We start from the raw sequence: 16,866 nt of genomic DNA on the forward strand, positions 1-16,866 counted from the left end.
GAGTGAGTTGTTAAAATATTACTTATATGTTTTCATTTTTTACAAGTATATTCAGTAACAAACATTTTAAGTTGGAAATTGGGTGTAACTGCCTACGTTTTTTAGGCTGGCATTTAAGTTATGACCAAAAAATAGAAAATTACAGAAAATGCTATTTATTAATGTATGGAGAGATGCAAGAAAAATAACAAGTGTACAGTACCAATTCCAATAGTACTGTAAGTATTGTTCAGTGAAGAAACTCATTTCTGCAACTCTTCTGAAAGTTACCAACATCTTTTAGCACTGTTATACATTTTTACTATTGCAAAACAAAACAATTGTCCCAGAAAAAAATAGCTGCTACTGTATGTTGTGCTTACATTTTTATAAATATATGTTATGTTGATATACAGTATACAATATGTATATGAGAAGAATATACAATTCTTTCCTAAAATGAATACAAATATGGGGTATTTATCATCTCCAAGAAAATCATCTCTGGAAAATCATATTGAGATACAAAGAATGATTGCACAGAAATTATTCACAGCAGTGGATGCCAGCTATGAAAGCCTGTATGTAGCTGTTTCAGGATTAAAATTGCATTTCTGAATTGGCAGTTGCATTTCTGTTTCTCTCTCATTTGCAAAAAGAATTTTGTGATTAGAGACAGAAATATTGAGCACATTTTACACCCTGCATGAAACCCTGCAATATTTGGAAATATCAATATGATGTTTGTTTTTAGAATGTGCCTTATGGAAGTCCTAATGTACTGTATGTGTTCTATGAAGCTGATCTAATTCAAATTACAATAATATTAGTAACTGCAATATGCTGCTTAGGCTAACTATCTACGATATGATAATACATTATTGTCCAATTTCTCAGAGGTTTGTTTTGCATCCAAGCAGCTGTGTTTCACACACACACAGAGACTTTCACAAATGTATAAATAGTACAAATACACATTAAAAATAAATATAACAGTACATAAAAGACATCAAACCATGCAGTACATAGTAATTACACATCCTTCTTACAGAAATTCACACAATCATTCTAAGCCCACATAATTACAAATTACCGCTTCATTTTGCACAAAACCACTTGCTTATAACCAATACTCCTTTATTGATTAAGTAGCTTGATTGAATGTGGGATAATGGAATTCCCCATTTTGCTAAGTTTGCATTGAGTGACTGTAAAACATCTGTGTGAAGGCATCAGTTGATATTCTTCATGCAGAGCGTATGAGGGATCAGAGGAGATACTAACAGCAACTCTTAAAGTAACAAGTTCGAAATCTCTGCTAAAGCGGCTGTCTTACTAACTTAGAACGCATCTTCATCTTCAGAATCCAATAAGGGGGTGAGATAGTTTTGGTATTTCTACAGACAGATCATGGAATAATTAGTCCATCTCAAGGTGCTGATCAGAATAAGTCAGACAGAAAGTGACCTGAGGATTTAAAAGTCCTCTCCTGACTCCCTTTATGTTTCTGTATGTTTATTAGGCTTGGAGAAAAAGATGGTTTGTGCTGCGCAGGGGCCGAATGAGTGGCAACCCAGATGTTCTGGAATACTACAGGACCAAGACCTCCAAGAAGCCCATCCGAGTGATAAATCTGAATGAATGTGAGGTGCAGATCCACTCTGAAGTGACGGTGGTCAAGAGGGAGTTTCAGAACCACCATGTATTTGTGGTGAAAACCTCCTTTCGAGTATTTTACCTGGTGGCTAAGACTGAGGAGGAGATGAACAACTGGGTGCACAATATCAGTCAGATATGTCACTTTGGACCCCTGGATGAAAGAGCAGGTAAGGAAATAGACTCCAGTATTCAACGGAAGCTAATCAAGGGCAAGTTTTCAACTCAGATCAATAACCTTTGCCTAAAATTGATCATCTGTGTGTGCATTACCTTCAAAGCTAATGGGGTTTGTAGACTTCATTTCTTTTGAAGGAAATAGAAATTTACAAGTTTGGAAACTTATAAATACTTACTAAACTTTGTGTTTAAAAGGTTATGTCATCCACATCCACAAATATGACTGTATTCTATGTGATATTGTCTTTCAGAATTAGTCCTGTAAGTAAGTTTTTTTTTACCTTTCCAACCTAGTAAGTTTAGCATTCTTCAATATTTATTAACAACAAGGTTAGGGTTTGCAAGGTAGCACACAGGAAAATACAAAGCAAGCTGAATCTGAAGGTATTCTTCTGAGCATAGGCAAGAAACATTTCAGTGCTCAGCAAACAACTTAAAGATATACTGTAGGGTGGAGTTATAGTTAATGTTTCTTACACATTTGTCACTTTAATTAGAATGTGGTTAAGTTGTTTGAGTTGTATCACTTGTTGTAAACTTGTATTAACTCAACTGAGGAATAACTAAGCTGCCATTACAGCAAACAATGAATACAATATATAAAATGAAATACTTTGCAAAAGCAATCTGACCCTTGTGCAGGTTTCACATTGTGCTGCTTTAAAGCTTAAAGTCATGACTCTGCAGCAACAATTAATATTTTTTATATACAAAACCTGCTCCACACATTCAAAGCAAAAAAAAACAAGAGGAAAGAACTAAATGATTAAATAGATAATATGAAAGAAAAATTAAAAAGTCATCATTGCATAGCTATTCAAAACCTGTGGCAAATCTAAATTAATGTAGGTGCACAAAGTTAACTTAATGATTCACACAATTAGTTGAGTGGTCTCTATGTGCAATAGTAATGTGTGAAATCACCAGATTTCTGATTAAATGCATCTATCTCTGTAAGGTCCTTCAGATTCCACCATGAAGACTGAGGAGATTTCAAAACAATGCAAAGATAGAGTTCATGAAGGTACAGATCAGGAGAAGACTATAAAAAGATTTCAAAGACCCTTCATATCTCTTTGAGCATAGTGAGGTCAATCATTAAGAAGTTGAAACCACCCAGGCACTACATAGAGTAAATCAGGCTATCTCTCCAAACAAGCAGCTGGGCATGGAGAAAACTGATAAATGATGTCACTGTAAAGCCAATGGTAAAAAAAAGTCTACAGGTCAACAATATCCTTGTCACTGTCTGGAATTTGGAACTAAGTACCTACAGTAAGTGATACTGCAAGCGTGTGGCAAAGGGCTTTGTAGCAGCAATACGACATTGGAGCTTTTTGGTCTACATGCAAACATTACATCTGACACAAGCCTATCACAGTGCCTCAGTCAGTCAACACCATCCCTACTGTCAGGTACTACCCTACTGTTAGTGGTAGCATTATGTTATACTTATGTTTTGTTATCAACAGGGACTTGGAAGCTTGTCAAGACTGATGGGAACATATATGGAGCAAAATAATAGCAAAGAACTATGGAAAACGGGCTTCAGACCTAAAACTGGGACAGAAATTCCCCTTTTAGTTGGATAACAAAGTCTTAGGAATAGGAAAGTGAAGGTCCTTGAGAGACCCAGTCAGAATACTATTTTGAATCATAATTATAATTTGTTGAAAGACTTGAAAATAGTTGACAATAAGCAAACCCTGAGCAACTTGAGAGATCATGATCACATCTGCCAAGAAAAATGGGCAAAAATTAACCCAGTTAACTAAGCAAAGTTGATATAGTAGAGGCTTATCCAAAATAATGAAATAGCTGCCAATGGTGCCTCCTGCAAATCTGTGGAAAGACATGAAAACTGCTTTCCATAAGCAATTCCCAAGCAACCTCGGAGAGCTTGAGCAAATCTGCCACTAAGAAAGGGCAACTTTGCAACAGGCCTACTCAAGAGGCCTGTGCAAAAAGACTTGTGTGTGTACATGTAATTGTTGCCAAGGGTGCTTCCATAAAACATTCAGAGTTAACAGGTCTGAATATTTCCACAATAAGCATTTTTTCTCTTTTTTTCACTGAAACTTTCACAATATTTTTTTTAATCTTAATTATTTTTAAATTTAATTAATTTATTTTTTATCACTGATATTTATCTTTCCTTTAGAAGTCTTCAGGTTGAGCGTTCACGTTTTGAATAAACCATCAATTTTAAAGAAATGTGTATGCAACATTTTGTAATTTCACAAAATGGGACACTATAGAAAGGGTCTGAATACTTTTGTAAGGCACTGTACTGTATATACATATATACTGTAGTATTTATGTAGATTGCATACATTTGTATGTTTACACTAACTTTCAAATCAATATGACTATATTAATAATATACAGTAATATAAAAACGAGTGCTGAAAAACAAAATGTTGCTTCATGGTTTTACATTAAACTGAGTTCAGGAAAACTAGTGCATATGCAATTGCTTTGCAATAGTTTACTAAAATCCTTATAGTGAAGTACTTTGCTTCATATCAGTTTGACCAGGCAGAGGATAAAAATCCTGTTTGAATCTACATTACTCAGAAAAAATAACCTGTTATAAATAACCTGGGAGATTTTGATCTGTGGGGAATGCACCATAGCAGTTTCAAAAATAGAAAGGAAAACTGATTCAATTAATTAAAATACACGTAAGAGCCATGTGATTCTGAGACATGCACTGTACAAGGGGGTGAATTAGCTGCTTTATAAATACAGTATAAGCAGAATTAATTTTAAGTGGTTTGATGCTGTATGCTGTCCTTTCCCACCAAATGTTTACACAAGAAAAGAGAACATACTACATACTTTTACTCTAGCATTGTGGGTAAATGTAGGCTTAGTTCTCCTCCCCCCACCTTTTTCTCTTTTCCACTCAATCTAGTGCTTTAAACATCATCTGCTTAAATATAAAATATGTATAACTTTATTGTCCATCCAGAAGAGTACATATTTGTCTTTGGCGTTACCATACATAATTAAAAAAAAACAAATAACACTCAACATAAAATAAATACACATTAAAAACGAACTACAGTCCTAACCATTCAACAATGCATATACTCACATTTTCCTATATACACAATACATACTGTACATTACTGTATATGGCATTATCCCAGCCAATTAATGATTGCAGTTATATGCATGGAAACTATGCGATACCCTTCCAAGGGTTACCTTACCTTACTACTAACATAGATAAAAAAACTTCATCTTTTGATATGAGTCTTTCCCATACAGTATATCTCTTAACAAAAATATTCTAATACACATTTAACGAGGAAAGCACAGAAATGTATGGTGGCTCTGTAAACTTTGACTTTGCCCTAAATTGATATCACTACAAAATTCTGCAGATTATTTTGAATGCAGAGCTTTGACAAAACAAAGGCTGCTATACTTTATTTTGGGGACAGTGAGGGTGGACCACTATATTCTTAAAATTGCAACACATCTTCAGATATGCCCTGCCAGTGCTGCTGGTCTCAGAGTCAGGAAATAAGAAAGCAAGAAAAATAAACTTTTCTAAAAGACTTTCTTAAAGTGGTGTGACATTTAAATATGATTAGCTGTTTATCTGCTTTTCTAGCACAGATGCTAGAACAGATTTGTTGGAATGAAAGTGGTATTTGCCTCTGGTAGTACACATCTAAATATAACAGTTTTTACTCTCAGTCTTTGTATTTTGGTATTCCCCATCTGCACCGGTGTTCAACCTGCCTAGCCCTAAAGTACCAACTGTTTATAGTAAACAAATCATATCCCAGCATGCACATTTATTTTGTGGTTTACTCGTTGAGCACCATATCCTTGTTGCTAGACAACAAAATCAGACAGACGTTGCTCTTAAACATAGCCTCAAAGTTATGTTTACTCAGATTAACTCTGCATTTCTGTTAATCTGGTTGTATTTTTAATGTCAGACGTTCGTGTCATATTTACATTTTTTTTACGTTGGTACCTTCTTTGGTCTTTTTGTCTTTTGTATCCATCTCTCTTATGGAGAATTTATGTGGGAATTCCCCTGTCTTTACTTTGAAGAGACATTTTCAAAGGGATTTCCCCTGCAAAAACATATATCCAGTCTCGAAGCTAACACTACAGACATTTTCCTTAAGGGTCTGTTATATATAAAAAATGAAAGCATTAAAAATCCTGTCATTTTCATTTGATGTAAATGTTTCTTAGCAACGCATCTTTGTTTAAATGGCATTCCCCACCGTTTCCTCTCTTTGATCTGTTGGGCACTGCATCATTAGTATTGGATTAGGTGCATGGAAGAAAAAAATCATAATTTATCAATGTACTCAACAAAATGTCAAAAAAATAATTACATTTTAAATACTGATCATGTAAAATAGCATATTTTACAGATAACATACAATAGTATATGTTTTTTTCTTTAGGCTTTGAAAAATACAATTACATTTTGACGAAAATACAGTATTTCACATCGATTTACACATAAAAGACAGCTTAGATAGATTTAGTGTAGCATCTGTATTGTCAGTTACAGATAGCATTTTTATCCAGTTTAAACTGCCATTATTATCAGGTTCTGTTCTGTCTTTTTCTATCATTGAAGTATTGGATGAAGGTCTCTCCAAAATTTGCCCACAAACATCTGACACTGGCTATCCTCATCCAGCCGGTTACTGAAAATTAAATGATTTCATTTTTGCAACTAAATAGCCTTTGTTCAAAATTCTTGTCTCGTGACAACCAGTTCAGTATTTTCTTTGTGTAGTGATGATCAATTTTCCTTGAGAGAGCATGTAATCAATCCTTTGCCACACTGACATTACAATAATGTCACATTCACTAGCTTTTACTTGAATTCCTTTGTTTCTTCCTGTCTCGTCTTGTCAAACACATCTTTCCATGTTTCTTTGTGGGTCATCGGGTCTAGCATTTTTTGTGTGACTGTTTCTGTTTATTTTTACTTTTTGCTCCTCCCTGATGTCCTTTGAAAATCTCCTAACAGTAGCCATCCAAAGATTAATCATACATATGAGCTGTAACTGATTCACACTTCAGCCCACAAGCTCATTTTCTAATGGCTCTTATGCAATTCTAAACCACCGTTATTTCTAAAAGGGTTGGGCTAGGGGCCCATTGTGTTGCATCATTTTGTTAAAAAGGTTGCAGTTTATGTAGAACAGACAGTGTAGGAATTATCTTAAAGGACAATAAATAGAGAATTAGTTACAAAGTACAGTATATATAAAGCCAGGCATCAAAGTGTATTTAAGACTAAGAACAGGAGACACTGCTTTATACTGTACAAAGACTTATCATAGTAACAGGAATGTGTCTTTTCTTTTTGAACAGTGGTGAATTGGAGATATTTTAAGGTATCGAGCTGATCTCCATATCTTTCTTGTCAATAGTTGGCTATATAATTTTACAATTGCAAAAATGATCAACACATTAGCAAATAAATGTATTTGTAAAAAATGTATGATTACTGTAAGGAATTTTTAGGCAGTTGTGTCTTTCAAACAAGCAGTAATATTAGAATCTCTATTCTATTCTACTATAGTAACAGCAATTAGAAAGGTGTCCGGTCAAGATTCAATAATGCCAAACTCCATTTCCTAAAATGGATTTTCAGCAATGCGTGTATAATATATTTTTTGATGCTCATTTTCCTAGTTAGTGTATTGTTAAGATGCTTCAGAAATGCTGAAAACTATAAGGAACACAATGACATCTGCTTTTCCATTTTTCCTCTTCTATATACTTTTTTCCTCTAGTACTAATCACTAATCAGTAGTTTTTAACTGTTTTTAAACATTTTTAAAACAGTTGGGAGAGCTTCAACAACCATTATCAAAGATGTTGTGTGTCATATATATATGTTGAAGTGACAATTTGCAAGTGGTTTCCCCATCAAATGAACTGCCCTTCTGCAACGACTAAAACTGACAACAGTAACTGCCGAGATAAAGTGGCTGTTTACTTCATTGCACTTTCAACTATGGTCGTTGTCTCAGACTGCTGTCTGGTTCATTTTACACTGATATGATTGATACTGACCAGATGGTGGAGATATGACACTAGACATAACATGACATTTATGTGTCATATTGATTAACAAACGTTACGTTTTCCTTAGAAGCTTTCAAATTGCTGATTGTATCCTTCATTTTTTCTTTGTATGAATGATTACATTGTTCATACAGTATAAGAGGTATTTCCCTACAGTTACTTTTTACAAAGTATTTAATATCACTTCAGTCTGAAAAAATATTAGACTTGTATTAGTGTCACACTTTATAGTTGTCCTGCTCTCTGTTCTGACTTTATTCATGCCAGTGTTTTTGTGGTGCATGTTTAAACAGCTACAGTGGTTTGACTTTTTTTCAGTTGAACCACTACCTCTTACTTGTACACGCAGCTTACACTGCACAGAAAAGCAAAATTAAAGAGAAATCTTGATAAACATATAGGTGCAATAAAGCATTTAATTTAGTTCAGTCTGCATTTAAGGGGAGGGGGGTTCTTTCTTGTATTCAACTAGTAAATTGCATCCTTCATCTTTACTATAATGAATATGAATGTAATAAACTGCTATTCAAATATGTCCATTGTATATACTGTACCAGCAAAAGATAAAAGAGGCAGTTAGGGTTCCAAGAAATTGTATTACCCTGTACAGTTGTTTAGCATTTTACTCTGTGTATTACACCTCTTTCACTGCTGGTATACATTTAAAATGTTTTACAAAAATGTGTTTCCACAATCAAGCTTTAGAGTAGCTTTGCAAGCTAGGAGATCTAGCTTGTGATATCTATACTGACAAACTACAATCTCGGTATTTGTGGGAAAAATACTGATCAATGTCAGATCCATTGGCCACATATGTCTGCAGATTTTGCTATTTTCATATTGCAATAATAGTCTGTGTATTTTTATTGTTATCATTATCAAATTATTGCCATACAGTGCTAAAAGTGACATATTTAAAGCATTTTTATTTTCACTCTCTCATACTCCACCTGCTTCCCTATAATTTCTGTAAGGCTGTGACAGCTATTTTATTTGTAAACATATATGTTGTATACTGTACTGTATATGCAGAATGTGTGCTTGAAAGTAATTTTGAATATTAACTCCATTAACTGTATGAGAAAGCATTTTTCTTTGTTTCAAAATATTAAGCACTGCTATAGCTAAGAAGTGGGAGGAAAAGCAACTACAGTAGTCACGTGTACAATGTAGGAAGCCTTAAGTGAGATTCAAAATCCAATAAGCACTTCCCCCGTCACCTGCTCTGAAACATTTTATAGAACTGTCATATGATTTACACATTCTGAGTCACTCAGCTTAAAGTGCCTAACATAGCATTTAGCTAGATTGTACTATAAATACAGTATATTATCTGCAGTAATTGTGGCAATCTGCCCCAATTGTCTTGTCCAACACGTTTTGATGACAATCAGAAAACATAAGACCAAACTAGTGCTAATGCATCTTTGGAGGGGGAAGTCTACAATAAATCTAAGAAAACCCTGTGAGCTAAGACAACTGTGGGGAGGAGGTTTCTGTGTTTAAGCACGGACTGGTAAAAACCCTTTTAACTAACCCTGAGGCTACGTTCAGTTCTGAAGCTTTCCGTCCTATGGATTAAAACCATTTCTTAGAGAATCCAAGCACTGTAATAGAATCAGTGTTCATTATTAACAGACTGCAGGCACAGGAGAAAGGCATGAAAGATTGATGAGCACTTTTTTTCAGTTCACATGTATTACGGTCTTTCTTTTCATTTTTCCGCTCATAGCTTTACAAAGTCCTAACAACAGCTTTTTTAACTCACGCATATATTGACAACCTTTAAGGATTAAAAAAAGAGCTATCTTGCAGTGGGTTATTAATCGAAGGGTTCAGTTAGCAAATTTGTATAAAACGTGATTTAATATTTAGGAAAAAAGCGTAAAAGTTTGAGGCGGATTGTAAAAGATTACAGCCAAATTGCATGTGTATATTTAAAGCATAATGTTGTTGTACTGTATAATTTGTTTGCAATATTATAGAAAAGAGAAATGACTCCCAGACAGTCCTGTCCAGATTTCATACAGTGGGCGTCTGGCAATATTAACTGTTATGTCCTTCATTGTAAAGAGAAGCAGCTTGTCTTTTCCAATGGGGACAGCCTCTCTTCTCCCCCATGAGATCTTATGCTCCATCAAATAAGAGTTTCTGCCTCAGTGCTCCAGTGAGCTAAAGCTACGAGAAACACTCAGTGCAGCAAATGTTAGATAACATCATGGTTCAAGTCCCTCCTGACCAAAGGGAGAGCTTTAATAGATTGAGGGATTTAAATCTGTCCAGAACTTAAGTAATCATTTAATATTTCACTGCTGATCTTTTTATGCTTGAAAAAATAAATACTGGTAATTCAAATATTTTCTTGCTTCATCATTAGTAGTAGTACTATTGCTGTTTGTTTGACTACTCTTTTCATGGTTTGTTTGATAATTTGTTAGAATTGTATTATTTATCGGTTTACTTTCAAAAAAGGAAATAGATCAGTCACTCAAATGTGAAATTTCAGGTTTGAACATATATATTAAGGTTTGCAAAAACTCAGTATTACTCAGTATTACAATATTTATTCTAAAAAAGCTCCTTTTAATTTTTATACCATAACATTTACATTTTTTTATTTTTTACATATATCAGTAATGATTTTGAAATTTGCACAACTCCTTGCACTTGCATGTCCATATGATTTGTAATCTCTCTTCATTTTGATTTTTTATAGTAACCTGTTTTCACACCTGTAAAAAGATACAATACACTGCAATTGTTTTTTTTTCCTACCGTCATCTTGAGCTTTAATGACTAACATGAAACAAATGGCTTTTTGATGTACTTGGCAGTGTTGTTGAGAGGGATTATGGTGTTGGCATTCAAGTGTGTCAGAACTTTAATGCGTGCCAGTTTCATACAGTTCCTTAAAAAAGCATAATAATTGCAGGCTTTCAATAAAGTTAATCCTGATGATTCGGAAAATTATTTTTATTCTTTTTGAAATGTTAATTTTACGCCTTGAAATAGATCTTGTTGACATTGAAGTTCCCCTCGCCTAAGAACAACTTCAGAGAAAGCTGTCAAGTGTATCAGAGATACTAGAAACATGCAAGAAAACAGCTGTCAGTACTGTTCCCTCTGGTGGCAAGTCTTAGAAATTTCACTTTGTAGTGCACATCTCAGAAATGCAGCCCCTAAAGGGTGTATACTGTATCTCAGGAGACATAATGGCCTGTTTTTGCATCTAGTAAATTGTGTGTGTCAGAAGGAGTGGGACTATCTAAAACAAATCAGATTTAACCTTCTGGAGTGGACAAATTGTATTTTTCATGTAAGAAATTAAATTAAACTAATAAAAACTATTTAAATCATAAATGTTTACAAATGACAGCCAGATAGCCTCTCCTCTTCTTTGTTTGGTTGCTAGTAATTGATCTGAGAACCTCACAATGTTTCTTGAAAGAAGTCAGGCTGCGCTAACATGGCTAGGCAGCTTGTTACAGACTCCCACATTTTTTTGGTAAAACTGCCTCCTGTTTTTAGTTTCAAATGCAGTTCCTTATGTGCTTGTGTCCTCTTGGTTCATGCTTCATTATTGAGAGTTCACGGGGTTTACTTTGCCATTGCCTTTGGAGAAGAAAATGATGATAGGACATTCCTATGAGAAAACATTCCTTTGCAGGAACTGTTTCCAGAGAACATTTTTATTAGTAGTACAGTACTTTCAGTTAAGCAAATCCTAATTGAATGTTACTCTGTTGGAACAACATGAATAATCTTTCTAATATTCACATATTATTGTTGTTTGTTGTGCCGAATACAGTCTTCTCCTAGAGTATTGGAACAGACAAAACATATTTAATTACTTACTTAGTAATTTGTAATTGTGATCATGAGATTTATATGAACGATAAGTACATCATATATTTTAGTTACATTTAATCAAATTAGCATAATACAATATTTTGTGTTCAATCCATTGATATTAAGTCACCATTAAGTACTAAGACAAACTTCACAGCATTAAGACTTCAGCCTAGTATGCTCGCCAAACTGTGTAACAATTTCAGATGCTTTGCTGCAGCCACATTGAGTTCATGCTAGTCTTGAGAAAATCATCTTTCAGGGAACTGAGAGTTGTGTCCAAGTAACAGTTAATATTCAGTTTCATTTCATGCTTGAGCTGATTAAGGTATACTTCTTCTTTATAGCCTGAAATCATAAAAATTGTGATCAGTGCGTCTGTTTGGCAATATCTGACTTTGGTCTGAAGGCAACTCAACTTAATTTTCATTTAATTTATATCAGATTCAGTGGATAGCTTGTCACAGACCCCGTCCTCTCAGCAGCCCTCCCCCGCTGTCTCAACGCACACATCCAGGAACACTGATGATGGTCTGTTCTCCACTCATGACCTCACTGCTGACACCAACACCACTAAGGAAAGCCGCAGCGAGTCTGATTCCAGCCTGCCCCTTGACTACCTCTTTCTGTCACAGTGTGAGACAGGAAGATTCAGCATCACCAGGTAAGTTCTGCCCTTTTTGTAAAACTTCATTAACTACGTTTATCTGTTGTGCTGTGAGCTCTTCAGTATAGCGATAGGAATGGCATATCACAGTTTAGCAGGGGTTGTTGGGAAACAGAATTCATTGATGACTATCAAAGCAATCAAGCTCATGCTCAACAGAAATACTCTCCTTCCCTCTTTCCACACCCCTTTGCTCCCACTGTTCCGTCTGCTTATCTTATTTATTTTCAAGTTTACCACAGTATATTTTCATGTTGGAATGTTCTCCATCAATCAGGCAATTTCAAGGTAAAACCTACAATGTCAGACTAAATCACAGCAGCACCATGACTTTGGTGTTCTCTGTTTTTTTGTAGTCTGGCAATAAACTTTTATTTTGTAAAACAGTCAGCACAAGGCTTTACTATTTCCCACTTAGGAAATATCTAAAGCTTCCATTACGTTTGGAATGTTTTTTTGACTGCACACGTTGATCTTTTTCCAGATGTAATAGCTGGTCAAACTCTGAAAGGTCTCTGGAGCAGAACTCATCTGACAATGCATTTGAGGATGTGTTCCTCTCACCTTTGTGCCCCAATCAGCTGTTCTCCCCCCTGAGTTCCACGGGACCCTCAGATTCTCCTCCCAGCGTCCCCTCCTCCTCCACCCCACTAGAGAAATCCCCTCAGACAGTGCAGCACGTTCCGAATATTTTCCAGTTTGACAAACCCCCCTCTGCGTTGTCCTTGGAAGCTGGTGTGGAATGCAACACACCACCTCCTCGGCCCCCCAAACCCAGTCGCTTCTCTGAACGGCGCCCCGATGAGCCATCACCTCACATAATGCTGAAGAACGGGGATGGTGCATATGCCTTGCAGCCTGGAATCATCCCAAGAAGAATCTCTCTGGCAGGTCTGGATCATGTGAGGAGAGGTAATATCCAGAAGGCATTAAAAAATTAATCCATGTGTAGTGTAATGCCATTTCCGCTATTTAGCTGAATTGTTTAATTCGACATACCCAGTTTGTGACATTCAGACAATACCACAATTTGGTTGTTATTTGAGATATAGGGAAAGAAACTACAGGTATTTTCCAGACAAAAACTGGACAAAAGTGGTTTTGAGGTCACTAACTGTTAAGATCAATGGCAACTGCAAGATCAATGGCAAGAAGCAACAGGATTTAACATCTGTGTTTATAGCTGGACAGTAAAGTTATGTCAGTGATATTATTTGGGGGTTGTCTTCTCTCTCGAGCCCATGTTCCTAAAATCAGTTTATTGACCAAAATAACTGACCACAAAAGTCAAACTTTATTCTCTTCGAATCAGTGAGAAAAATCTACAGTAATCTAGAGATAAACATTCTACCAGCTATGGAAATCATCAGCTGAAAAATCTTAAACTCTTTACCTCTACTATAAATTATGTAGATTTGACAAATGTAGAAAGATTAATTATATGCAGGATATTCAAAAGTGTTTCGTGTGTATACCGATTCAACAGATATGCAAAAAGAAAATGGTGTATAAAATTAAAAAGAAGTAAATACAGAAAGGATTACACAGAAGGTAAAATGAGCGATTTATCTTAATCATCACTAAATCCTAATACAAATTTCTGTATTAAACTTCAGCATTTACCTGATTATTAATTCTAGTCCTAATTAGCGACTTATCACAGAATAGCATTTAGCTATTTTTAGTGTTCCTTTAAATATACTGATATGTTGTTTATTGGCTTCCATTGTTGAGGGAATAGTATTTCTTAATTAACTGTGAAACCTGTCAGATGAAATGTTACTTTGAAACAGATTTTAACATGTAACAGTTCTTATTTGAGCATGTTTCTAGATATGGATAACAACTTTTTTTATTCACACAGCAATGCAGTCAAGCTTTCGAAGTACAAGGTGTCACTGTATATATTTTTTGCCTTATAATGTAAATACCTCTCCATTTTCTTTTTTCTTTTGTGATTTTCTCTTATACTTTTGGACTATATTGTAGATTTCATGAACTTACAGTAGATCTCATTGAAACTTTTATTGTCAGAAAGTGCTAGGAATGATTTAAATACCAGCATAGTGTCTCAAAAATACCAATGCGGTATTTCAATGTGGTATTGTATTTATTCACAGGTGAGTTTGAAGGCAACTCAGCGCGAAACTGGAGCAAAAGGCTCAGCCTTAATTTGGTAAGAAGGTTTTGAAATTATTTTATGCTTTAAATTGTAAACTGCATTTATTACTGACAGTTTTACACATACTGTAGCCTCAATGCAAACTCTTTTGCCTACGGAGATCAAAATCCAGAGGCAGTCAAGGCCCATTGATTCTTTAGTATAGGCATGGGGGCATTTTCACCGAGGCCTCAAGAAATAACTGATGTTGGTATTTTTTATATTTGCTCTTCGTGTGGTCTACATCACATACATTCTTTGTTTCAGCCTCTTCCAGCTGCAGCAAATAGCTCAAGTTTTGTGGAGACCTATGAAGACTCCTATGTCCCAATGAATCCTGGGGCTTCTCCCCCTGTGTCGAGTTTGGACTGCTCCCCTGATGGCTATATTCCCATGAGTCCCACCTCAATGAAATTCCTCCTGTCTGGCAACAAAACAGAACCAATCCCCACTGCCGCTCCTCTGCCAGAATTGCCTGATGACCTTGAACCCCCCCCTGTTAACCGTGACCTCAAACCACGACGAAGAAGTGAGTACATGGAGCTTTCAATCAAGAGACAGGAGTCAAATTACCAAAAATATGAAGCTAAAGTTCAGTTATATTGCAATACCACTAATATTTTTACAATTTGTGAGTGACGAAATCTAAAAAGTTTGTTTTTGTATTTTTAGCTCATTATCTAAGAGTAGCCTAATACCAGATGTTTTTTTACCATACTGTATATAATGAAAACATAAGCATTCAGAATGGCAGCTCCATGGTTCCTCAAATACAGTTCCTAAAAAAATTTATGTCCAGTAAAATCATGTAACCTTGTCTGTTGTTAGTCTTATGTGACTGTCAGCCAGATCTTGATCATGTTCTGTGAGACACTGTTTTGTGACAAACATGTTTATTTTTAGTTTATGAATAGGTTTGTTTTCAAAATTAGACCATAAATTCTGTTCATAAACAGAATTCTGCACGAAAGAACAATATATTCTAATTAAGGTAAACTTATTTTTATTAGAAAAAAAAAACATTTTCAGTGCCCTTGTGTACTGAACTGTTTTATAAGGATGCATGTTTTTGATTCAGTGAGAATATTTTCCTTTTGAAAACAGAAATAATTTCCTGTTGCTTTACTGTATACTGTATGTTAGTAACATATAATTTCAGCATTTTCTGAGGCACATAATGTACACAGCAGTGGAAAAGTCTTTGAAATGAAAAGCATTGTTCTTTATTTTTTCTCATTGCTCTTTCTTCTTTATTCATTAACACAATACTGTGTTGATCTTTAGCCATTTTGTTTTTAAGATAACATAATATTAACTGATTTTTGTGCTACAAAATTAGCCTTTTAGCTTCATTAGAACAAAACAAATTATGTCAAACACCCCACAATAACAATTAGATTTGATTGGTACATGTACATGGATTAGCTATTACAACAACACTGTATAATAACCATTAAGGTATAGTGGACTTTGCGTTACAGTTTAACAACATTTTTGAAGTTTCTGAATTAAAGACTTGTAAGGACAAGCTTCCTTTCTTCTCACTGAAACTAATGAGTATTAACAAAAGTGAAACTTGAAAAGTTGTTATAATGATAGAAAAACTAGTGAAGGCTTTGAGTAAATTGTTAAGATTTTTAATGCTCACAACATGCTAAGTCAGTCTTGATTGCATCTAAGATGTCTTAGACTTTAACATATCAGCGTATGTATCCTCATGCATACTATTTATTGGAATTGGCATTGTAAACAGGTTTATCCACACTAGTTCTCAGAATAAACTTTCAGTACAGCTGGGCTTGTAATGCTTTGTTGGGCTGAGTTAGCTCATTATTGGTTTAATTGCACCAGTTTACAGCTGTTTCCAGCTCTTCAGACACTGATGGTTTAAAGACACATGGAAAATCTTCAATCACACTGACCCTCTAGGACCAGGGTGGGGAATGGAACTCTTCTCTAACTTTTTACTTTGAGATGCTGCTCCTTACTCAGTGTGAAGAAACAACCAGAAGCAAAAAGAAAAAGGCTTTTAAAAAATGATTTATTCTTGGTTATATATTTCTTCTGCGTTTTCTATTACCAAAGCACAATGATTTGCTGTAAAATACAAAGTTTTTAAACTGTCAGCCACCCAAGATGTGTCTGTTCTCCTCTTCCTCATACACTATTTACATCATGTTACGAATTCACTCAGGAACCACATATACGCAAGCTGCCAGAAAAATCCACAGATTTTTAAATTATGCTTTGAGAAGCTGAATATGAGTGTGGGAGGCTATTTATTCAC

General features: G+C 35.0%; 1 protein-coding gene across 1 annotated transcript in view; it reads left to right on the forward strand.

Annotated features, from left to right (window-relative positions):
- The window catches only part of gab3 (GRB2 associated binding protein 3), a 45,925-nt gene that overhangs the window by 16,657 nt on the left and 12,402 nt on the right, over positions 1–16,866 (forward strand). The window contains exons 2-6 of the mRNA XM_088925441.1: positions 1,502–1,805; positions 12,196–12,415; positions 12,903–13,330; positions 14,539–14,594; positions 14,847–15,108. Coding sequence (XP_088781567.1) covers positions 1,502–1,805; positions 12,196–12,415; positions 12,903–13,330; positions 14,539–14,594; positions 14,847–15,108 — 1,270 coding nt within the window. The remainder of the gene's footprint in view (positions 1–1,501; positions 1,806–12,195; positions 12,416–12,902; positions 13,331–14,538; positions 14,595–14,846; positions 15,109–16,866) is intronic.

This window comes from Atractosteus spatula, chromosome 9, assembly GCF_055471065.1.
Source record: "Atractosteus spatula isolate fAtrSpa1 chromosome 9, fAtrSpa1.hap1, whole genome shotgun sequence".
Classification (NCBI taxonomy): Eukaryota; Metazoa; Chordata; class Actinopteri; order Semionotiformes; family Lepisosteidae; genus Atractosteus; species Atractosteus spatula.